The 25,490-nt window shown below is 35.6% G+C and overlaps 1 protein-coding gene across 3 annotated transcripts in view; it reads right to left on the reverse strand.

Moving 5' to 3' along the window:
- NCK1 (NCK adaptor protein 1) overlaps positions 1-25,490 on the reverse strand; it is a 59,192-nt gene that overhangs the window by 12,850 nt on the left and 20,852 nt on the right. For 2 of the 3 annotated variants that reach the window (XM_080934642.1, XM_080934643.1), the window contains exon 2: positions 8,196-8,439. In XM_080934642.1, the coding sequence (XP_080790768.1) occupies positions 8,196-8,421 (226 nt within the window). In that variant the 5' untranslated portion in view covers positions 8,422-8,439. Of the gene's footprint in view, positions 1-6,397; positions 6,481-8,195; positions 8,440-25,490 lie in introns of those variants that run through there. The other variant, XM_080934644.1, reaches the window with a different exon arrangement.

A 25,490-nucleotide genomic window follows, 5' to 3' on the forward strand; every position in this document is an offset into this window, starting at 1 on the left:
AGGAAGAAAGATCAAAACACTGGAATAGGAAGATGATAAGAAAAATAAGGTACTTATTTTCCTGTATGTTCTTGGGAACCAACATGATCACAAATGTGGTCAGGGAAGGACACATGCTGTGGAAAAGGCTAGAAAAAAAAACCTCTGGCTGACCTACAACTTCTAAAAAGGTAAAGTCCAAGACAGAATTGTAAATGGCTTGGTCAAATATTAAAAGAGTATACAAACATACAGCCAAATTATAAAAATGGAGGTTTCCATCCCCCATTTTCTTTTGGTTCTGAATGTTTAAGGAGACAATGCCAAAAGATTTCATTAGCCATATGAATAATAATACAGACTTTACAAATATCAAACAGTTCCTCAGAAAGAAATTAAGACATTCTTAACTCATCATCAATAAACTTGTGGTTTTTTTTTTTTTTTTTTTTTTTTAAGGAATGTAAAAAAGTAGTCCTCCAGATGGAAATAAAAAAGATATCAGCCAGAAAAAAAAAAAAAAAAAAAACAAAGTCATACAACTAAAGAAAAAAAAAAAAAAACCACCAATAGAGACATGCTAACACGAAACTTAGGAAAGTTCAGGAAGCCTCAACCCTAGTCAAGGAACTAAGTAATACTAACAGCAGAAGTCTTTCCCAAGGAAGAGCACATTGTTAGTTATCCAATGCCAAAGGGTCAGTCCTGGAAATATACATAGAAGTAACACTATACAGAACGAGCAAGTTGTATATTTAGGAACACACACACACACCAACACCACCAGCAATTAAAGAAAAAGAGACCATAAGGTGGGTGCAGGGCAACGGTGCTTGGGAGGCACAGGAGAGAAGTGAAGGTAGAAATGTAATTAGAAGCTCAAAACTTTATTTTAAAAACAGAGAAGAAATAAAGAACAATGGTAAAGGTAGCTATATAGGTAAATATAAAGTCAATATTAGTTCAACTTTTTCCTTTGTTTCTATATGATTTAAAATACATGAATCACACCTTCAACCTAAGTAAATAAATAGGCAGTGTGTAAAGAGATAATATGTGCTGATATGAAGAATCAGTTATTTATACCGTTCAAACCACGTTGGGATTAACTTGTTAAAAACAAAATGATAACTGTAATTTTCAAGGTAGCTTCCAAGGAAAACCTTAAAAACTACAAAAGAAATGAGAGATAAGAAAACAGCACATCTTAAGAAATGAAGCACAAAGGAAGCAGTAATAGAGGAATTTAAATGGGCCAGGAGTGGAAAGGAAGAAATAGCAAAGTAAGTCCTTCCTTATCAGTGATAGTGTACCTACAGTAAAATGAATTTCCCGTCCCACTGCAAGGACATTTAAGCACTTCTTGTTAAAACGTTCCAGGATCTTGTACTTCAGCCTAACAGGTTTTATTTCCCCAAGTTTTTTGTTTTATTTTGTTTTTAAGCCAAATATAAGGCACACCTTTCAGTGAGGAGTGTTTGTGTTTCACTAATATTTCTGCATGTACTACACCATGGAAAACTATATATGGAGAAGACATACAGAGTAAACAGTACAGTGAAATAAAGTAGTTTAAACTTTTAACTGAAAATAGCTTCCAAATGACTATTAATCCTAAAGAAAATGTCTATAACTAGTTACAGATGTTCCAATTATATTATATCACACACACACACACACACACACACACACACACACACACACACACATTCCAATTACATATAATCAGGAAATAAAGAATAAAGATTTCTGGGGGAAAAATAACTAATATCTCAAGTGAGAACACATTATAAACAATCTGCATTAATCTTAAAGAGTATGCACACACAATAAGTACCAGTAATACATTTTTGTAAACAATGTATGTGTAATTAGTAGGCTATATTATTCTCCTTTACAACTTTGTTTCCTTTACCAGAAAATAGACATTACAATCTGCTATCAACAAAGGCTGATACAAAAATACTTTACAAAATCATTTTTAAGTATTAAGTCATTTAATCATTATTGTGATAATTATTAACAATTAGATCCTTTCATTTAGATCTCCTTCAGAATCAATATTACTATTTTTTTTCCAAAAGTCCTATCTTTCTTTGTTCAGGCTGCTTATTACAATATACAAGCCACATAGCTTGCAATTAACCAAATTTTGTTTCTCATAGTTCTGGGAGCTGGAAGTGCAAGCTCATTTGATGTTTTATTTCTTATAGTCCAGAACTCACATGTTAGAAAAGATAAATTAAGCAAGCTTGCAACTATTTTACACAATGGCACTAATCTAACTCATGAAGGCTTTGCCTTAATAAGTTAGTCGCTACCAAAAGATCTCCACCTCCTAATTGATGTTAGGTACCACAGCTGATACATGGTAGCTCATGTCTATAGCCTCAGTTATTGAGGAAGATTGAATGAACCAAGGAATTCAAAGACAGTCTTGGCAACATAGCGAGATTCTGTCTGTTTTAAAAAAACAAACAAAACCCCACTACATTCATAGCACATCTTGATCTAGCATTTAGTTCACCACAATCATCCTAACTTCAATTAGTCTATTTTTCCAAATTATTTTATTTCATTGCTACTCTTGTTTTGATCATAACTCTTAAAGGGTATAGTATGAAAACTTAATAAAAAGACTTAAATTTATATTGTCCCCTTGTCATCTTATTTAATTTAACCAAGTTATTTTTAAACTTCAGTGGCTTCATGAAATGCTGATATGTAAATACCTATATTACAAAGTGTTGTAAAAAGTGTTTAAGTGTATATTTAAGTGCTTAGGATAATACCCAGGACATAGTAGGCACACAAATAGCAGTTATCAGTTTTTCTGGTATTTTTCAGAATTACATAAACTTTCTTTTACCATGACACAGCTGACCAACCTGGCCACAGTTGGGAGGAAAATAGTCACATGCAAACACTGAGGAGGGAGATAACTCTGAAGCAGACATATTTTTGTTGTTGTTGCTACCTTTAAAATATCTAGTTTTTGTCTATTTGGTCTTCTCTAGAAATTGTTTGTGGGGGGGGGGGGTTGACACAGGGTCTCACTATGTAACTCTGACTGTTCTAGAACTCTTCTTTAGACTAGGTTGGCCTCAAACTCAGAAATCTGCCTGCCTCTGCCTCTGAGGTTTGGAATTAAAAGATTTGCACCACCTTATCTGGCTAAAGATTATTTACTTATTTAATGTATATGTGTGTTTTTTTTGTCCACATGTATGCACCTGCATACCACAAGGAGACAACAGATCCCATGGGACTAGTTATAAAAGGTTGTGAGCCACCAAGTAGTGCTAAGATGGGATCCAGGACCCAGATCTGAAAGAGCAGTCAGTGGTCTCATCCACTGAGCTATCTCTCTAACCCCTTATAGCAATGTTTTAAACAAGAACAATGCATTGTAAGTTCCTCAAAAGCTTTTTAGAACCAGCTAAATATGGTAGTAAACTCCTTTAATCTCAGCATTCCAGAGGCAGAAGCAAAAAAAAAAAAAAATTATAAATTTGAGGTCAACCCGGTCTACAAAGTGAAACCTTAAGAAAAAAAAATTTTAACTCAATCTCTATATGATAGTGTTCTTCTCAAGCAAATCTTTGTACCAATAACTCTTCCTTATATAAACTGCTTTCAAATACCTAATCAACTTAATGTCAGAGTCTGAAAGCATCAGATACCAACTGGACAAACTGCCACATTTAACTGGCCAGAATATATGTAAGAAGCTGCTGCAAGCCCTCACCTGAGTAACTCTAAGACTTGAATCAAGGCCACCATGGATTTTTGAACCTACACAACTACAGCAGCTCTTACTAAATTTTTCCTTTGTGTCGGCCATTCCCAGGCTGATTTTTATCAATTTTTTAAATTAGGTTTTGCTTCCAATACCAGCTTTCTTTCATTTAATCACTAAGTAAATGCTCAACCGAATCGGTTCAGAGAAAGTACAGCTGCATCCAATTCCTCACTGAATTATTATCTCACTCTGCTCTAACGTTCTCACTTCTTCAAAACCTGTTTCTCCCTTCTGGACTTCCCCGGATTCCCATGACACACACAAGACTATTTATTTGTAATGTCAAGACTGTAAGACTTCTAGAGCTTGAAGGTACTTTCCAGGATCATCTAGTCTTGCTCAACTGTTGATCCCAAACAGGAAGTTTGGCTAATACATAGTTTATCTGAGAGTAGAACTAATTTATTATAAATACAATATATACTAATCTATTCATTACAGGCTATTTTGTACTTCATCTGTTCATCTGTCTACATGAGATAAATCACAGATTATAATTGTTTTATCTAAAATAACATTTTAATTTTTGTTTTCGAAGTATCCTGGCTATCAAATGAAGAACATATATGACTGTTTTCTTTATTTTTCAAGTCCATTCAGAAGTTAGGTGAATGAAAAACCTGTCTCTACTCTGACAAGGTTCCTGGCAAAATAAACATCGGTATTATAGGGATTGAGGAACAGAATATTTTGCTTACAAAACTAAAATCTTAGCCCTTTGACTTCAAATACAGTTAGGATTAAGTTCCTAAGACACAATAAGAGAACAGCTTTGTCACTCTATTTATAAGTTAATATTTTGAGTCACTGTCCAATAACATATGCTTTACATATACATCATCTCTTAATATAATTTCTGGATTATTAATAATTATCACTCATGTTGGGCACAGTGGTACATGCCTTTAATCCCAGTACTTGAGAAGAAGAGACAGGCAGATCTCTGTGAGTTTGAGGCCAGCCTGGTTTACAAAGTGAGTTCTAGAACATCTAGGGCCACATTGAGTAACCCTGTTTCTAAAAAACAAAAACAAAAACAACAACAAAAAAACAAAATAAAAAACTGAAACAAAAAAAATCATTTATGACTGTACCTAGATATAGAAACCTACCTACATTATTAACAAATAATTGCTATATCTAACTCTCTATCATATTCTGCAAGTTAACATTTTATACAATTTTTTTTAAATTATTACATTATTTGTTCATTTATTTTGGCATGTTATATGCTTGTATGTGCACATGAATATGCTGAAGTAAGAGAACAATTTGAGGAATTTAGTTCTTCCTTTCTGCCATGTAGTTCTAGGGATCATGAGTTGTCAGGCTTGATAACAAGTGCTGAGCAATCGTGCCAAACCATCGAGCTGACTTTATACAGCTTGCATTAGGTTCTCTATAAAAACATGTTGATCAATTAATGAATAAAGAGCTGAAGGGAAGCCTCAGTTGGTAACATACTTGTCCTATGAGCACAAGAACCTCATTTTTTATCCAGAACCCAGGTAAAAAAAAAAAAAGCCAAGTGTGTTAATGTCATTTTATAATCCCTGAGCTAATGAAGCAGAGACAGACTGCTGGGGTGTTGGCTGGCCAATGCAGCCCAATCCACACTCCAGACCAATGAGAGAACTTGTCTCCCTGGAAAGAGGTGGTGTTCCTGAGGTTAGCCTCTGGCCTCTATACCATGCACCCACATGCACATAGACATGTACACACACATACACACACAATATGTAAAAGAAAATTAGCTTTAAAAAGCTGGAATCTCAAAGATCTAAAAACGTATTTGTTTTCTAAAAAGTAAATAGGAGTTAGAAGAGAGAATTAGGGAATCAGGAACAAGAAAACAAAGGAGCCCACGCATTACAATAACCACATTCTCTTCTAACAGTGTTCACTCCTTTGCTTTGACCTTTTTTTTTTTTTTTTTTTTTTTTTTCCTCGTTTGGAATCTCTCATTAAATTACTGTTTCCTTAAGCTTCTTGTATATAAGAGAGTTCTAGAATAATTTCTCTCTTCACTTTTGCAAAGATACTTAGCTAATATTCAAAGAGATACAATCAAGCACACACTTATGCCACCAGCAGAGCCAAGTCAACATTGTATTTTACTTATAAATTAATACTTGTAGTTTACTAGAGTTCTTATTAAATGTTATCTTGACATTATTCCAACAAAGCTTAAGTAAAATCTAGTAAACAAAACAACAACACAACAACAACAACAACAACAAACCCATCATGTTACTTTAAAGGTTGAGAGTAAATGGATTTGTTCAGAACTGACTTACTTTATTTCAAAAGCCTGTGCAAGGTTGAGTTACTGAACTACAACTTTCTACTTCACATCCAAATCATGTAGATCCTCTCCCTATTTGTTAAGCATTCACAATGAAACATTTAAATCATTTACCATTTCAAACTAATAGCAGTGAAAACATCACCAGCCATTTACCTTATGTTACAAAAACAGCATGAAGCACAGGCTTACATAAACCCACTGAGTTCTTTCCATAAAGTTTCCCTTTTAATTCACAAATAAAATAAAATAAAATCCAATTCAAATTCTGTAACAAGAAAACTATGAACTTAATAAACAAAATAACTTACTGAAAAAATCTTTAAAGATGTTTAACCAATCCATTTTAAATAAAAATTCTGTGTTCTCTTTCCAAAGTTTGTTGACAACAGCTCCGGGATAATTTTCAGTGAGCTTCCTGGTCTGTTCTGTAACACTGAAACTTCCCACACCCAATCCACGTGACCTGGCCCACACCCAAGCAATAGAAAAGTTTTCAAAACTAAGGCTTCTCTTTTTCCAATACTGTTTCCCTGTAAGCCGTAAAATAACCCGTGAAACAAGTAACTCATGGCAGCAGCAAAAACATGAGCTGTAATTCACTCATTGTAACAGAAAATATTAAAGCTAGTACATCTCTGGTAGTTAAACCTGAATACATATACATTTTTCATTTCCTACACTTCCTCCTTTTCCTTGACTTCCAAACAGTGTTTCTACTAGCAGAGCCATTGTGAAACAAATTCATTACATTATATGATATTTAAGTATCAAAATGGGGTGCAGAAATTCTGGAAAAGGGGGAGGTTAGGTATTTGATACAAAACCTAGATTCCTATCATTTAGATGTATCCACTAATGGAGACAACTACGACTGTAGTAAGTACAGCTGACTGATGTCTTCCAAAATTAAGAGGTAAATTACCTGAGCTGACAAATGCCATGTTAACTACAGATATTAAATTATGTTGGGTATACCAGAAATGTCTTAGTGTAGAAATTGAAAATCCAATACTTCAGAAAGTTCTTATTTTAGCTTTTGCAGCTTAGAACAGTTTAAAAGGAGAAACATTTATCTTATATTGCCATCATCAAAATACTAGAATATTAATTGTGCAGTAAAAAATTTAAATACTGTCTAATAATATGTTAGTCATGCTACATTTAGTCCCAAACCACATTTCCCTCCTTTTTCACAAACAGGCAAAGAATTATTAAGCAATAGCATGTCTGTCTCCTTGAACACCAAAATTAAATTTCTGTCCCTCCCAATTCCTTCCTGTCTATTAAAGACAGTTAAATTAAGAAAGGAGGAGGTCAGTCTTCATCCCACAGACTTCCTTCCTTCAGGTTACCCAAGGCCAGAGGGAAGTAGGCATATCTATCTCTGGCCTTAATAAAGGCCAACAAAAATTTGAACCAAACATACAGAGTTAGAGAAAGAAATAGGAAAGTAACCAGCCCTATAAGATGCAAATATACAGCAATAACCCACTGGTGTAAAACTCTTTTCAGTTAGAATAAATAAAATGATTTGCTTTTTAAGTGAGATTCATTAACATGTCAAAAAGTTCAGTAACATGCCATGTAACATCAATTACCAGGATGCCAAGGAACCAATTCTGAATCTCATGAATTTTTTTTTCCCTTTCTCAATTAGTGGCAAATCAAAACTTTAATAAAGCCAAAGTTGGGCTAGAGATATGGCTCAGTGGTTAAGAGCACTGACTGCTCTTCCAGAGGTCTTGAGTTCAAATCCTAGCAACCACATGGTCGCTCACAACCATCTGTAATAGGGTCTGATGCCCTCTTCTGGTGTGTCTGAAGACAGCTACAGTGTGCTCACCACACACATTAGAAGAGGGTCAAAGTTAGTTCTGCACATTAGTACTATTTGAATGTGGGCCTAGATTTATACAAAGAGCTAACATGATCTTAACTAGCATCTGAGACAGATGTTAATAATTCAACTCACACTGCCTAGATAAAACAACTTTGCATACTGTTATATGGATTGTGTTAAAAAAAAAAAAAAAAAAAAAAAAACTAAGCTCCAGAATCCATCTAAAATGAAGGCTGTTGCCTTTCCTTCAATATGAAACAACTTACCCAAGGTGTCCTTCAGGTTTCTAACAATGGATGCTTTCCGAGCACTATTTTTCCTTTCCACATAGTTAGACGGGACAAAACCTGTTTTATTCATGGAATTTCGAACTCGCCACCAGGATTTAGAGTCATCCAGGAGCCATAATCTCTCATTCTTCTTGATATCCAGCTCTTGCTCCTGCTGTGCCACATAATCAAATTTGGCCACCACCACCACTTCTTCAGCCATCTTCCAGCAGCTTCAGCACTGTAACACAGAAAATGTTTTTACATGTGCTGAAGGGTAACTGTCTTTCCAAAAAGACATGCTTAAACATTTAAGAGGCCAGAAATTATGAATCACATCAGCAAACCTTATAACACTCAGAAGGCTGAGGCAAGAGGATGTTTGTAAGTTTGAGGACAGCCTTGGCTACATACTAAGTTTGAAGCTAGAATGAGCTACAGAGTAAGACCCTGTCTGAAAACTAATATACAAAACAGGAGTCGGGGGCTGGGGCTGTATGTAGTTCAGTAGTACAGTATACACCTATCATATGCACAGCTTTGAGCTCAATCCCCAATACTATAAAAAGAAAAATCTAAAAACACCAAAAAGTTAAAAGTGATATGAAAAGTGCTAACAGTCAAGTACTAATTTTTAAAAAGCACTTGTTCCTATTTAGTATTATATAAACTAACTTACAATTAAAACCACCATTAGCAATGAAATTCACTAAACAACTGAAAATTCTTCTTAATGTGGATAAAATCAAACTTGTATGCAACAAATAACAAAGATGCCTTCTGAACACTTTTTCCTTCCCATATAAGTTACAAAGTGCAAATAAAAATATATTAGTATAACTATAAGAGAAAATATCAAATCCATTATTATAAGGAATAATTTTTAACATACTTATCTCAATAACAAAACAATCAAGGAAACAAAACAGCAAGGTATAAAATAACATTGTATTAGTGAGATACAATAGGCATATATAGAATATATAGGGAACACATAAAAATCATCAAGATACGGTTAAAGAAAGTTTTAGCCCATAAGTTCAGCAATCAGAGGCTGAGGTAGTAGCATCATAACTCTGAGGCTAGCCCAGACAACATTTCATATCTCAAAAAAGTCTCTGTTCTCTGGACTAAGAACCAAGTGTACTGATATATGTGTTGTGAAAAATGCACTAATAAAGGCAGGAGCAATGGCTCAGCTGTTAAAAAGTATTTCCTGCTCTTCCAGAGAACTAAGCTATGGTTCAATTCCCTACCTCAGGCAATTAACAACCCCTTGTAACTCCATCTTTCCTCTCCTTTCTCTCTCTCCTCTCTCACACACAACCAAATAAGTTAAAATTATTAATATATTAAATAAATATTTTAAAATTTGTTAAATAGTTAAATTAGAATAATGAAACCCATTACTTTATAAACTGGCTTAAAAATTATTTTAAACTTTCATGTAACTGACAAAAAATTTACAAATAAGATGTTTAGTTAAAGTCAGGGCTGCCAGCCATAGCCCAGTGGTAAAAGAGTGTTTAATACTCGGGAGTTAAATCTCTAGTCCCCTATCTAATTAAAATGACAAGTCTGGAAATATTAGTCAATAAAACAAAGAAAAAGTACATGCAAATACTGGAAATCACAACTGTATACTGCAAACAGTCAAAGAGACTAGTAATACAACTTTATAAATAAATCTGAAGATAATAAAATACAAGGAGGAAACTATATAAAAAATAACAAAATATAGTTGAACTAGTTATTAAGAAGTCTTCCTATAACATCAATACCAAGAAAAGTTTTACAGGCAAATTCTACTAAAATCAAGAAGTTATATTTTTTTATTGATTAGTTAGTTAATTAATTAATTAATTAATTAATTAGGGGTGGGGTTTTTTGTTTTGTTTGTTTTTGGTTTGGTTTGTATTTTGAAGCAGGGTTTCTTTGTGAAGTCCTAGCTATCCTGGAACTCACTCTGTAGATCAAGCAGGCTTCAATGTCATCATCTGCCTGGCTTATATGCATTATCATTATTTTAAAAGAAAAAAAAATATAAGCAAACACCGTCTTGAAACTTAGCTTAGCCTTGATCTAGATCTGCCTTCTTCAGAGAGACTGTTTCATAAAAGCAGATGTGCCTCACAAAGCAAGCAAATAAATCCACCCTTTTGTTTTGGGTATTGACTAGCATGTCTGTTTTCTCAACAATAAAGTACTTTAATCCAGAATTTTAACTTTAATCCAGAAAATTAACTTTAATCCAGAATTCAACATCCTTTTGCATAAGTATGTCAACAATGTAGATACATACAAAGGACTGTTTTAAGCTTTGTAAGGGAATCACTTAAGTCAACTGACAAAAATCCTTTAAAAAAGAAAGAAAAAGAGACAACATGGTATGTAAGAAACACTGATGAGCTAGGGATGTAGATCAGCGGTAGTATTCTTGCCCAGAATGCACAAGGCCCTAAGAGTTCGATAACCATGAGAAAAACAAAGATGAGCAGAGAAACTAGTGTGTGTGTTTGGGAGGAGGGGGTTACTTATATTACTGCAACTTGATTGTCTGAAAATACTTCAACACAGAGAGTCTAAATTATTACTGTCATATGATGCAATTTAAGTTAGAATAAAGGCTGAGGAGATGGCTCAGTTGGTAATGTACCTGCTATACAAACAGGAGGAAATGTTTGATATTCCAGATCTATCAAAATGCCAGATGTAGCAGCACAAAACTGTAATCCCAGAGCTGGGCACACCCAAGTCCCAGGAGGTAGCCCTAAAAATGCTGCCAGCCCATCTAGGTTCAGTGAGAAACCTTTTCTTAAATATAAGGTAAAGCACTATTAAGGAAGACATGTGGTTGCCAACCTCAAGCAGACAGACAGAAGAGAGTAAGAGGGAAAAGGAGAGGGAGGGGGAAAAGGGGAGAGCAGTGAGCAACCTGCTTTCTGAAATACTAGAAAACTAGAAGCAGAGATATTTTTCAAAGATACCTGAAGAACTGTGGTTTCTCCCTTATATCCCACAAATGATTTTTATAAGCTCAATAGAATTTATTTTGATACTTGACAACCGTTTTGAATTTTTTCTAGAAAAGCATGTAAAATTAATAATGAATATTTGGAAAGATAATCATTTGTATACTGAAAACCTGTATATTCCAGAATTTAATGTCTCTTCTTTGAAGCATATTTGGATTACCCTTCTAGTAGAACCTATTATTATTTTCAGCAATGCAACTTGAGAGACTGACTTTAGCTTCAAGTAACTGGATTAATCAAAGCCCCCTCACCCCCGCCCCAGAATATCAGATTCACATACCAGACTTTTAAGGCCATTTAAATGAAAGGAAAAGAACCTTCAGAGAAAAGGGAAATGGCTCTTGAGAAACAATAAAAAATTGTTTCAGGATTTTTCCCCCATTAGCAAGCCTGGTATGAGACTGGAAGCATTCTACCAGCTGGAGGACGAACCTGACAGAAGGTAGAAAGACAGTTGCTTAGACATGAACCAGAACTGATTAAAAAACAAACAGGCAAAATACTGCAAAAGTGACCCTCTGAACCTCCAGGTCCTTGAGCTAGTAATGAGAGGATTGTTCACTGTCTCAGGTAGTTTGGGTCATCCTTTTACTGTTGTTTTCACGTTATAGGTAAGGTTATCAGTTACCACAATGTACTTAAAAATACTAAAGTTAGTTAAGACAGTACTGAAGCAGAAAATTATAAACCAATACAATTAAGGCACAGCCGCATACACTTAACCTTTAGAAGTCTTTTTTCCCAACGCACAAGTTCTAGTTTAGACTTTTAAAAAGTAGAGTACTTCAAATTATTGGTGATCTGAACATTGAAGTGATTTATATTTCTATTCCTCCTTCCCCCAAACATATAAAGGTTTCACACAGACCAACTAATTCAAAAGAGAGTGATTTTTTAGTTAGTTTCTTTGATAATTCTAAAGCAATCAATTTAGATTTAGTTTTCATAAAATAACCTTCCTTAGCACCATTTTTTTATATAACGGTTCTTAAAAGAAACTTTCATTAAGACACATAGTTTGGCCTATAAACTCACACCTTTTAAAGATTAGCCTGTTAATTTTTAAACACACCGGAAATCTGGATTTTTTTGGAGGGGGGGGGGGTCTGAGACTGGGTTTCTCTGTGTAGCCCAGGCTGTCCTAAAATTTGCTTTGAACTCAGATCTACCTGCTTATGTCTCCCGATTACTAGGATTAAAGGCAAGCATCACATGCCCAGGCTCTCAAGTGAATCTGAAAAACTTTACATGTAAAATTTTTAGAGAATCTGTCATCTGAATATCCTCTCAATGTGTGTATAATATAAAATAAAGTGATAAAGAAACTCAAAAAAAAAAAAAGAAATCTGGTTTCAAACATAAATACATAAATTGTCATAACCATACAGGTTGCAACAGCTTATCTACTTATTCTATTGAGATTAAAAAAAAAACATAGAAAAATATTTCAATGTACATTCAACTGCTATAACAAGGGTCATGACCTTGTGCCTTTAAACCACACTTTATGAAGTATAAAACATCACAAGAGGCATTTTTTTTTTAAAGAAAATCACTAAGACTGTAGAGGCTACCATATAAATATTCCCGTTATAATATAGTAACAAAAATAGTTCTCTCTGGTGGACTTGGAAGCAGAGGTGGGCAACATGGCGTTTAGTGCTAGTTTAGAGAGCCCTAGGAATGCAAGGAAAGGTGGCTGAGGAACTGGTGTGTTCTCAATTCCTGCGCAAGCCTAGCACAGACTGGCCTGAAAGACTCTAAAGGCAACTGAGACTGAGTGCATTTGGCCCCAGAAACACAAATCCTGACCTCCCCTTAACATGCTGGGTCAACACACCAACCCAGATTGTGCGTTACTATGGAGGGAGACGAGGAAAAATGATCATTATGCATAAAAGATGATTCAGTGAGTTTTTCAGACATATACTTCCATGATCCTTGAAGTTGCATCTGACTCAGCAGCAGTTTGGGTGCCTTCTTTCAGTGGGGTCTTGAGGGTCAAATTCTTCTTAGATTCATGACGAAAAGCCTTAGAAGGGTCAAAGTGCCTGATGCCCAGAACTTTATCCAGTTCTCTCTGAAGTCTGAGCTCATTCTGTGAAACCAGATTTCTATGACTTGGATTTGTGTATAGAACTTCTCGTGGGTCTACATATTGTGTATTTTTAATCCAAGATTGGGATGTGGATTATGCTTAACATTAAACCGTAAAGTAAGACCATTTGTTTAAAACACACTGTGCAAGTTTGGAAGTATCTGTTAATAATTTACTGTATATAATACTTGCATTTGTTTATACCTCCAAGTTTTTACACTGAAGATAAACTAGCTTTAATTAAGTTTTAAAATGTAAAGGAATAAACTGTTGGACTGAGTCAGTTTAAGTGTGCAGATTATTCTCTGGTGTTAGTGAAGGTTTATCCATGTCTCACTGCATTGTAGCTGACGGCAGAGATTAAAGCACAACTTTTAAGCAAAAAAAAAAAAAAAGAAAAAAAGAAAGAAGAAACTTTCAATAAGCAGATTTAATTGATGTGAACAGAACTGTACCAAAGGTATCAAGTTATACCCTTCATTAACAAAATTGGAGAGGTCTAATCAGGCAAGTCAGCTAAGCGACTTCTATTGTATAAAAACATTAAAAAATATAGGTTCTGTATGAGGAACAGCACTGTGAACTATGTTAGAGTACGTTCTTTATGAAATAACTGACACTAGAGTATCTGCCCTTTGGGAAATAGTCTCAGGTTTCTAACTAGACAGGAACTTTAGTATTAGGGAATACTGCCCTTTTGTTAAGTACAAGTGAAATTCCTAAATATTGTGTCAGGAGAATAGGACAGAGTGGAGCACTAAAAAAATAGCAGAGACTGGAAACCTCTCTCTCCACCAAAGCTGACACTTAAAAACCATGTGCAGCTCTATGCCCTGGGTTCAATCTTCAGCACAAAAAGTAAACAAACAAAACCTGAAAAGTGAAAAGAACGCAGCTAGAGGATCTCAGGCAGGCAGACTACACATGTTCAACCAAGAGGAAACAATAAATCAACATTATAGAATCCTCTGCCTTCCAAATGTCAAAATACACAAGCTTTAACATGTGCCAGGGAACAGATAGAAAGATAAACCATAGCCTTAGCCATGACAAAATTCAACAAATTCTAATGGTTCACAACCATCAGTAATGGGATCTAATGCCCTCTTCTGGTGTGTCTTAAGACAGCTACAGTGTTCTCATATACATAAAATAGTTCTTTTTAAAAAATTGTACCAAGCTTTTATACAATATTCAGAAAGTAAGAGCATACATACAGATATCCTTTAACAAATGACTGACTTTAAAAACTGTAAAATCCATTCCAAAATGAGCAAGACTGATACACAAAACCTGGATAAAGGTTCTAAGGAATTACAAGGAGTGGAAAAAAGCCAATAATAATGATTACTTACTCTATGGCTCCATTTACATAAAATTCTTAGAATGATGTTGCAGAACTAGAACCAAAGATAGTGAGAGAACGGGATCAGCAGTCAATTTCCAGTACCTACATGGCAACTTTCCACTGTCTATAACTCCAGCTCAAGAGGATCTGACATATGTGCAAGTAACACCAATGCACATAAAATTAAAAGTTTTCTTAAAAAGGAGAGAGTGAGAACAGGAGAACTGTGGGTATAGTGGCTTTGTTAGTCAGCTTTCTCTGACCACTAAAAACAAACAAACAAAAACCTAAGATAACTTATGTTGAGTGAAAAAACATCTTGGCTCACGATTTTGAAAGTACCAGTCCATAATTAGCTAGTATTGGCACCATGAAAAAATAGGGCCACTCATTTAATGGCTAAGAAGCAAAAGAAAAAGGAAGGGACCTATGCCTCTGAGAGGGCATAACCTCCCTCCATCCTCAAAATGATCCAAAGATCTCTCCCTAGGCTCCAGCACTTAAAGGGCCCACCACTTCCCAACAACACCAAACGCTGGGAAGCAAGACTTTAAACATACAGACCTTTGAGAGACTTAGAAATCACAGCAGCTACAAACAGCAACATGACAGATTATTTTCTTTATAAAAGAAATACACTGTATGTTGACTGTGTCAACATTAATATTCTGGTTGTGATACTGTACTATAACTATGCCATATGTTACTACTAGAAGAACTTGGTCTTTCAGTAAATTCTAAGGTTTCTTACATTGCATGTGGATTTAGAATTATCTCAAAATAAAGTTCAAATATAAAACAAAAAATTAGCATGTTTACCAGTTACTGTACTGTTGCTGTAACTACTTAACACATTTAGTAATTTTAGAAAACACAAATTTATTATCTTACAGTTTTCTGAGGGTCAGAAGTTTAAAAATAGTCTTATGAAACCTGTAACACTAAGCAATATTTTCAAATGTATACACTTAAATAACCAGGTAAAATAAAAATCAACGAAACTAAAATGCAGTTACTTTTTCTTTGGTGGTGGCACTAGAATCCAGGGCCTCCCACATACAAAGTGCATTCACCAATGAACTACATCAATGTGTTTGAAAAACTTTTGAGACAGGGTCTCAGTAAAGCTGCCCAGGTTGGCCTTGAACCTTCAAAATCTCCTTCGGTAATGTATTTTATATCTCTTAGTACTGTGATTCTTTTTCTTTACTCTTCCATTTTCTTTCCTGAAGAAATCAGATTCATCTCTCCTATAGTGCATCCCCCATCATGAACTTGGCCTATAATCCCAGCCTGGGGACAGAGGCAGGAAGGTAACACTATGACATAAATTCTAGACTAGCCAGGACTACACAGGAAACCCTGTCCCAAACTAATCTACTAACTACTTAAATGACTGGAAGAGAATTAAACTCCAAAGAGTTGTCACTGACTTCCACACATATGTCATGGCATGTGCATCTGGATGCACACCTCCCGACAGAGACTACTCAAATTACATTTTCACCTAATAATTTAGAAAAACTCTACATCAATGAAACTTTATACAAATTGGAGGTTATATTTGCTCATATTTTTAAAGATTTATTTATTTTATATATGTGAATATATTGTTGTTATCTTCAGACACCCCAGAAGAGGTCATTGGGTCCTCTTACAGATGGCTGTGAGCCATCATGTGGTTGCTGGGAATTGAACTCAGGACCTTTGGAAGAGCAGTCAGTGCTTTTAACCACTGAGCCATCTCTCCAGCCCTTGCTCATAATTTAAAACTAGGGTAGGGCAAAAGTTTATGTAAGGACAATTTAAGTTATAAACAGTCACTATTTTAAAAAGCTTGGTGACGTCAATATAATATGACCAATCATTGATTTCTTAACTTGGCATAGAACATAACTAATTTTACCTTATTAACACTCATTTCAAAATGAGAGCTGGAAGGATGACTCATCAGTCATAAGCACTTATTCTTGCAGAGGATCTGGCTTCAATTCCCAGAACCCACAGAAGGTCACAACTATCAGTAACTCTAGTCCCAGGAGGATCCTACACCTTCTGACCTACAGGGGCACCAAACAAGTGCAAAGACATACTTGCAGGCAAAACACCCATCCACATTAAAAACATTTTTTTAAAACAAAGCCACTATATTAGTATTTACATAAGAAATTCTTAAAAGTATATAAAATGTTTTTAAAGTTATATTCATGGATATAGGTATGTTCTTAGCTGGTAAATAAAACTTCTTACAGTAATGAGCTTAAAGACTTTCAATTTCTGTGATATCTATATAGGGAATTTTAAAGATGTTGTATCTATAAAAAAAAAAAAGAAAGAAAAAACAAAAAGAAGTACAGCTTAATTCCTAAATTGCAATTCTACAAATTTTATATCATTAAAATCTCAGAAAATTGAATTCTAAGAAATAATTAACTTGAAAATTTTTAGACTATCCCTAAATACCTTTCTATTTGGGTTTTTTGTTGTTGTTGTTTTTGGGTTTTTTTTTACCATTTTAAATGTAAAATAGGCCCCCATTGGTAATTGTTTACATAAAAAAGGACTCTAAACAAATTCTCTTAAATGTAACCTTCTGACAGGACTAAACTTATTTTTACAGATCACTCAATCTTAACTTAAAAAAGATATGTTTATTTATTTTATGTGAGTACATCATTGTTGTCTTTAGACACACCAGAAGAGGGCATTAGATCCCATTACAGATGGTTGTGAGCCACCATGTGGTTGCCAGGAATTGAACTCAGGGCCTCTGGAAGAACAGTCAGTGCTCTTAACCTCTGAGCCATCTCTCCAGTCCCCTCAATATTAACTTGTAACTATGGCCTACATTTGTTGTTTTGTTTTGAGACAGGGTTTCTCTATTATGTAGTTCTTGCTGTGTAGAGCAGGTTCACCTTGAATTCCCAGAAATCTTTCTGTCTCTGCCTCCCAAGTGCTGAGATGAAAGGCATGCACACCTGGATACACCCTCTGTTCTGAGCAGTAGGTTTTGCTTAAACTTAGCCTAAGTTTTCTAAACCTCTTCTATCAAATTTAGCTAAAAACTGCTTTACTTACTGCTAAATTTATTTATTTAAATATAAATATATTTATATAATATTTATATTATATGCTGTCCATATAATATCCCCACACAACATGAGTTAAGATTATCTACAGGAACATGCCAATCTCATTTAAAAGGGTCAAAGCACAGGATGACTGACAAGAGAGAAGTAAAGTCAAAATTGAAATGAAATCTCAGCACTCCTAAGAAAAAAACAAAACTAAGGAAATTCGTGTGAAAGCAGTTCTTAAGCATTTACCTATATTTCCACTAGGTGGCACTATTAGCTGCCTCCCAATGTTGGTGACTTCCTATGTTTGGCTAATGGAATTCCTTTCCAGGACATCAGCATGCCCCTTTTTAATTACAGGCTTCCAAGCGTCCTTAACTGAATCTATGTACAAATACAGCAATAAACTGCTAACTAGATAACACAGTGCTCTAAGTGGTGTCTGGGAGGGGGGAAGGGGGAAGATGATGAAGTCTAGCCTTCAACCCTCTTCTCATACAATGAGACCCTGTCTCAAAGAAAGGCTGTCAAATTATCTAACCAGGAAACCCTGAGGAAGGATGACGTTTGCCATTGATATAGGTCATAAGCAATGGGATCCTTTTTTGGCAAGTTAGATGTTACTGACTGAAAACAATTAGTGGCAGGGGAAAGGGGAAAAACATCTAAAGGGAAATCTACCATGCTGGTTACAAATACAATCTTACAAAGTGCTGTACTTTAACTCATCACTTGACAATTTCCTGTTTATGATAAGAATCAGCTAAGTAACAGTACTCAAGTAACTAAGACAGGAAGTTTAGATGGGTTACAATCTCTCAGTAAACTATGAGAAGAGAAAAATCATCAATAACTTTGATATGCCATAGTAGGCAAAAAGAGAAGGCAATTCACAAGATTGTTATAATCAACATTTTAAGCCATAACATCACATAGTTTACATTGCTAAATAGTCTAACAAACTAATAAAACACTCTACTTACAAAACAAAAATCAGAAGCACATCAGAAATAAAGAGGATTTAAATCAAGTTGTCTTCTTGAGTTTGGTTTGGTTTTATTTTCTTATAGTTTGTTTGGTCAGTTGTAATCACATGTAGCCCAGGATGGCCTTAAAACTCACTATCCAGGTGAGGATGATCTTGGCTTTGAACTACTGATCTTCCTACCTCCAATCCCAAATGCAGAAATTTTAGACATGTATCACCATGCTCAGCAAGATTAGGTTCTTTTAAGGATGGGAACAATTTGAAATGTAAATACAGAGAATATCCGGTAAAATAATTAAAAAAAAAAAAAGATTGCCCACTTAGAAATTTTACCATTAAAAAAAAAGGGAACAATTTTGTTATATTTTATCCACATTTGAATTATTACTTTGGATACATAACCAAGACGAGAAAACAAGAAAGATGAAAAAGGGAAAAGGGTATTGCACACATAAGATTCACTTGTTCGTTCAACAAATACTGTGTAAATGTACACTAGGAAGACAAGTTCTGAGAACAAAGGAAGATAAATCAAGTATACTGCTATTAAAGGGGATTCTAGTGAAAATCCTGTCTCTTTAACATACATCTACAAGACTAACACTTTCCCTATATGACAATTTTGTCAGTCATCACAAATTTTTACTTTCTATCCTCTCTGAATTAAAATAAACTGACCCAAGATTACATACCCTTGGGCTGGAGAAATGCTTCAGTGGCTGCTCTTCCAAAGGACCCAAGTTCTATTCCAAGCACCTACATGGTAGCTCACAATTATCTCCAATTCTGACACCCTCTCACCCATAGATAGACAGACATGCAAGCAAAAGCACCAATGCACATAAAAATAATAAGTAAAAGAACATACCCACTCTCCAATCTAAAGAGAGTATTGTGCCTAAAGGAGCAACCACTAAAATAGTAAGCAATCTTGCCAAAATAAATTACAGTCACACAATTACAACACGAACTGTAAAAGTGATACCACAAAGAATTTCATTACACAAGACATTAGTTATGAGTTAAAAAGTTATTACTCGGGCTGGAGTGATGGCTCAGCGGTTAGGAGCACTCACTGTTCTTCCAGAGGTCCTAAGTTCAAATCCCAGCAACCACATGATGGCTCACAACCATCTGTAATGAAATCTGATGCCCTCTTCTGGTGTGTCTGAAGACAGCTACAGTGTACTTATATATAATAAATAAATAAATCTTTTAAAAAAAAGTTATTACTCTAACCCTTAGGTCACCAGATGTCTATGAAACAAAATACAATCACAATTGACTATATCCATTTTATAGTGTTCTGATTGTAATAAAAAATAAATGGTGGGGTCAAGCATGTAGCTGCTGATACAGTGCTTGCCTAGAGCATGAAGCTTTGCTGAGTTCAATCCTCAGCACTACATAAAACCACATGTAGTGGCACATGCCTGTAATTCAGAGCTGGGGAGGTAGAGACAGAGGATCCAAGATCATCCTTAGCTTAAAGCCAGGATGAGCTAAGAGAGACCCATCAAAAACAAACTTACAAACAAGGAACACTAAAGTATTTCCACTTAAAATTTCGCACGTTAAAAGCTGGAGACAATCCTCACCAGCACACACACACACACACAAATTTTATGTTAAAATCTGAGCTCCAGCACCTTAGTCTATAAATATTTGGATAGCTTAAGAAAGTAAATGAGGTAGAATGAGTTTACTATCAGGCCCTTATCCAATATGACTTGTGTTCCTGAAAGGTTGGTTCAATTAAAGAGAGAAAACAGTCATCCAGAAGCCCAAGACAGGAGGAAAGTTAAAGTGCAGAAGAGGAAGCTCTCAAGAACTCTGCTGATACTCTAACCTCAGACTTACTATCTTACCAAAATTGTGGGGGGGAAATTTTTCTGTTGTATACTGCATCTGTACTGTTTTTGAATAGCACCCAAGAAAACTAAACAAAACACAAAGCATTACCATCTGAGCTATGATTTAAACCAGTTAAGTGTACATTCCACAGCACTAAACACCTTTACAATTGTACTATTAGCACCACTTACCTTTAGTAATTTTCATTTTACAAAAATGTAATTTTTGTGTGTATTAGATAATTCTCTTATATGCAATCAAGCCACTACATATGAAATAAAATCAATTTAAGGAATTTATTCTCAAAAAATGTTAATTCTACCACATGATCCAGGTATACCATTCTTGTATATTCACCCCAAAGATTCTACTAAATACTACTAAGATATGTGTTCATCCATGTTTACTGCTGCTCTATTCACAATAGCCAGAAAAATCAAAACTCTGTGCTTAGAGTTACTGGGGAAGCAGAAACTTAAGAAAATGTCCCCACTAAAACTGGCCTGTAAGCAAGCCTACAATGTATTTTCTTGATTGATAAATTATGTGAGAGGACCCAGCTCATCATAGGCAGTGTCACCTCTGGGCTGGTGATCTTGGATGCTGTAAGACAGGCTGAGCAAAACATGAGGAGCAGAACAGTGAGCATCTAGTTCCTCCTTCAAGATCCTGTCTTGAGCTACTGTCCTGATTTCCCTCAGTGATTGCATGTGACCTAAGAGCTGTAAACTAAAATAAACCCTTTCCTCCCCAAGCTGCTTTTGGTCATGGTGCTTTATCACTGTAACAGAAATCCTAGCTAAGTTAGAAGGGAAAATAGGTAACAGGGAGGGGTGGGTTTCAAGGGAGAGAAGATAGAATGCAATGATAAAAATGGGGTACAGAATAATTGAATAGAAAAGATTAAATGAGGTGGCAGGTGGGAAGGCAGGACAAAGAGGGAATACAAGGAAGGATAACTAACAATAAAGATCTTCTAGAATAGTTGTATGAAAAACTGCAGAAGCTTCCTAAAATATAAACAAATAACATAAAAAAGAGTTTAAGAGAGTACCCTATAACAGAACAACAATGTCTCTAACTCGTCACAATAAAAAGCCCAATGTCAGGAATCATTGCCTCTTTTAGAAATTGTTGGTAAATAAGGTTCTATACACACCCACACTACAGGGTATTCCCATTATCCTTGGTTACACTCCCAAACTTGACTAAGACCCTTTTGCTGAAGACATCATATGCTGGAATCAGAGAACATGAAGACATCAAGCTTCATCCCCACTGATCAACTCTCACAGTACTGGAAGGTGCTATTCATTATTATGGGGAGAGAAAAGTAATTGTCAATCTTATTCAGCTATGAACGCTGTGAGTTATAATAATGACCTGTCTGGCAAGATATGCCCAAGATATGTCCACTGTTAGAAGGAGTGTCATGACAATAACCAACCACTTTGACTGGACTTAAGGCCTGCCATCTCCACAAGATGGCTCTCATACCTGGCACAGTTATCAAGGCCAAGAACCTGTTGTTACACTAGGGCTACATTCCTAGAGGAGACCCTACTATACACTTGGCTAATGGGACATAGTATTAAGCTCAAACTAACAACTTCTCCTTATACACAGAGATTTGTACATCTCTCAAATCTCTCACTAGAGGATCTGCTTTTTGCAGAAGATATGACCACAAACCCTGAAACTGGTCATGCTGCAGAGAGTTAACTATGGTGTGTTCCACCCTAAATTACATATCTGTATCACACACCCTGCCTCAAGGCTCAGAGATCATGTTAGAGAGGGGACAGAAAAACTGCAAAAACCAGAGGTAGTATACAAGGAAACTGTTTTTCCAGACACACTATGGCAGCTGCATATAAATTCATGGCAGTCACAACATGCACAAGATATGCACACGCTCAAGCCATACAAAGTCCCAATATGGAGGTGGAGGGGCACAAAGCCCTATACCTATTGAGGAACTATTAGTAAATGACAGCTGCCAGGAGAGGGTGGTTTTAGTTTTAAGGGTGTAGCCCCTAGGAGGTCTAACTAGTGCCAGTGGAAAGCCATATAACATAGGCAGCACTAACATGACTTCATGGGTTTTTTTAAAAGGTGAGGACACCAAGTTGAGAGGATATGGGTTGTGGTTATGGGAGAAGATGTGGAAATGGGATGAAAATGTTCAAAATATAATGTATGAAATTCTGAAAGAATTGCTTAAAAACACTTTAATATTAATTCTAGGGATGACAAGACAGCTCAACAGTGAAGAGCACACACCATTCTTGCAAAGGACGAGAGTTTAGCTCCCAACATCCATATTGTGTGGCAAACATTTGCCTATAACCCTAGCTCCAAGAGATCCGATGCCTCTGATTTACCTGCATTCATGTACATACATACATACATACATACATACATATACACACCTATATGTGCCATTGACTTATTAATTACAGGTATAGGGAACTAGTATAATATTACTTAAAAATCCTAGCAAATTTCGCAGCACTATTCCTTTGTTAGACACCTCCATTTACCTTTCGTAGAAATTTCCTGTTCTATCCTACCCTAAACCCAGTAACTGTATGACCAAGCAAATGATCTGGATTAATAAACACTACTCAGTCACCCTCCCTCTCAACTCACTGCCCTTTTATATTTTTAACAGGACTCAAATGGATGTACAGTAACTCCATTCTTACTATATATATGAGGAGCAAAGCAGCTTACTTAATGAAGCACCCTTTAAGTAGTCTCCCTATTCCCATTTGGAAGAATTTAACTGTCATTTTAGAAAGAGTTAGCTGGAAATATGAATTCTTCCTTTAATGTTTATTAAGTGGCCTTAAGAGGTAAACTGAAAGAAGTTTCAAATGAATTTGCATCAAGTTACAATGAACTTATTATTCTTGTGGTCCTTAAACTCTACAAGGACAAGAACTCTTTCAACACTAAAGTCATGAGAAGATCCTGGGAAGGTGACAGAAGAGGAAGTCACAAGAATGTCTCCAAACCTAGACTAGCACTGGCCTGATCTATTTAGGGAATCCTAAATACAGACCACTACAAGGCAAGTTAAGTGCAAAGTTAGGAAATGTAAGGTGCTGCTAATCTGAGTCCATTTCAGATCATTTGCAGGCAGTGTCTACTTGCTCAATACCTTGGCAGTCATGCATGTGCCCTACCACTTGTTGAGAGCTAATTTGAAAAGGAAAAACACCATCCAAACTCTTTCCAAAATTTAGAAAATCTGTGTTATGAGAAAAAAGTAAAGTATTTGTTATGAGCATAAAGACTTTGAAGCTAATAGCAAACTCGAAGGCAGCTAGGACTAAAGACCCTGTCAAGAGAGAGGGAAGGGGAGGAGGACAGGAAGGGAGGGAGACCCAAGGTTAAATTCTGGCCTTAGCACTACACTACACATAAGGAAACATATACACACAAAGTACACAAAGATGCCTATTATAAAAGGAAGGGGAGGGAGAGAACCAACAGAAACTTCCTAGAAAAGAAAAGGTTGGATCTAAACTATATAATGCCTTTAAAACAGCTGCCTCAAAAATAACCTAAAAATTAAAGAAAGGCAAAAAGAAAGACAAAATGAGACAGAAAATAAAATTGAAACTAAAAGAAATTCTGGAGCTGAAAATCTCATTAGAAACAATCAAAGGCAGATTTGAGTGCATGGAATAAAGAATCAGCAAATATAAAAATCTGTAACAACAGAAGTTAAATGAACTGAGAAATGAGAAGAAAAAAGACTGAGAAAAAATGAGCTAAAGAAATGGGATATGTATGATATAAAAAAAAAACATTGTGGGAATTCTGTACACACACACACACACACACACACACCATTGTTAAGCTGCTGTCATTTGAGTTCAAGTATCTGGATGGCATTTACACTGAAGTCTATATTTAGTTCACATCAGAATTGACTCAGATGTTCATGTGTCTACATATTTTGGTTAAGAACTGTGCCAATATTTGAAGAAATCTGCTTTTACAATTTGTTGACTATAGTGTTGAGCAAAAAGTGTTCATTTCATCAAACAAATCATGTTGGTTACCAGAAATCCCACCTGGCTACATGTGTGCATGCTTTTGGTGCCATTCAGCTGGAGCTTAGGAACAAGACAACATGTAGAAATCACTGCTGACAGGGCTTACAATCTCAAGCCTTTGTAGACACCACTACACATCTACATATTTCTCAGGTCCCATCTCAGGTCTATATTTGACGGATGTTGGGGCTTCCTCCACCAGCAGCTAGCTACTGTATGGGACTATGGCTCCAGAAGAACAATTCAGGTACCAACATTCCTACTCACGACTAGCCTGGCCAAATCTCCCGAGAGCAGCCACCAACTTAAAGATGCTAAATGGCTCAGCATCTACAACTTCCTGGCAAGAAAGGTACAGCAACAAAGAATCACACATCCTTAACTTAATAAGGCAGCAAACTTCTCAAGTAAATAAACAAGCAAACAAGAAAGGATTCAGACTAGAGCTTTCAATAATACCTTGTAGATATAATGCTTTAATTAAAAGATGAAGACTGGGTGTCAGAGAAATGGTTCATTCAGTAAGAGGCACAAAACATAAATGCAGATCTAAGTTCAGATCCTGTATTTTAAAAATAAGGAAAAGAACAAAGCAGTGTGTATTTATAATCTCAGATCTGAGGACATAAAGACAGAAGGAACTCTTGGTTTACTGACCAGCCAGTCTAGCTGATTCAGTGAGTTTCAGGTTCAGTAAGAGATCCCACTTCAAATAAATAAGGAAGATAACAATAAAGGAAACTATCCAATATTGGCCTCTGGCCTCCACATGCAAAAGTGTGTACTAGTGTAACACACACACACACACACACACAAAAATCA

This window comes from Micromys minutus (assembly GCF_963924665.1).
Source record: "Micromys minutus genome assembly, chromosome: 21".
Classification (NCBI taxonomy): domain Eukaryota; kingdom Metazoa; phylum Chordata; class Mammalia; order Rodentia; family Muridae; genus Micromys; species Micromys minutus.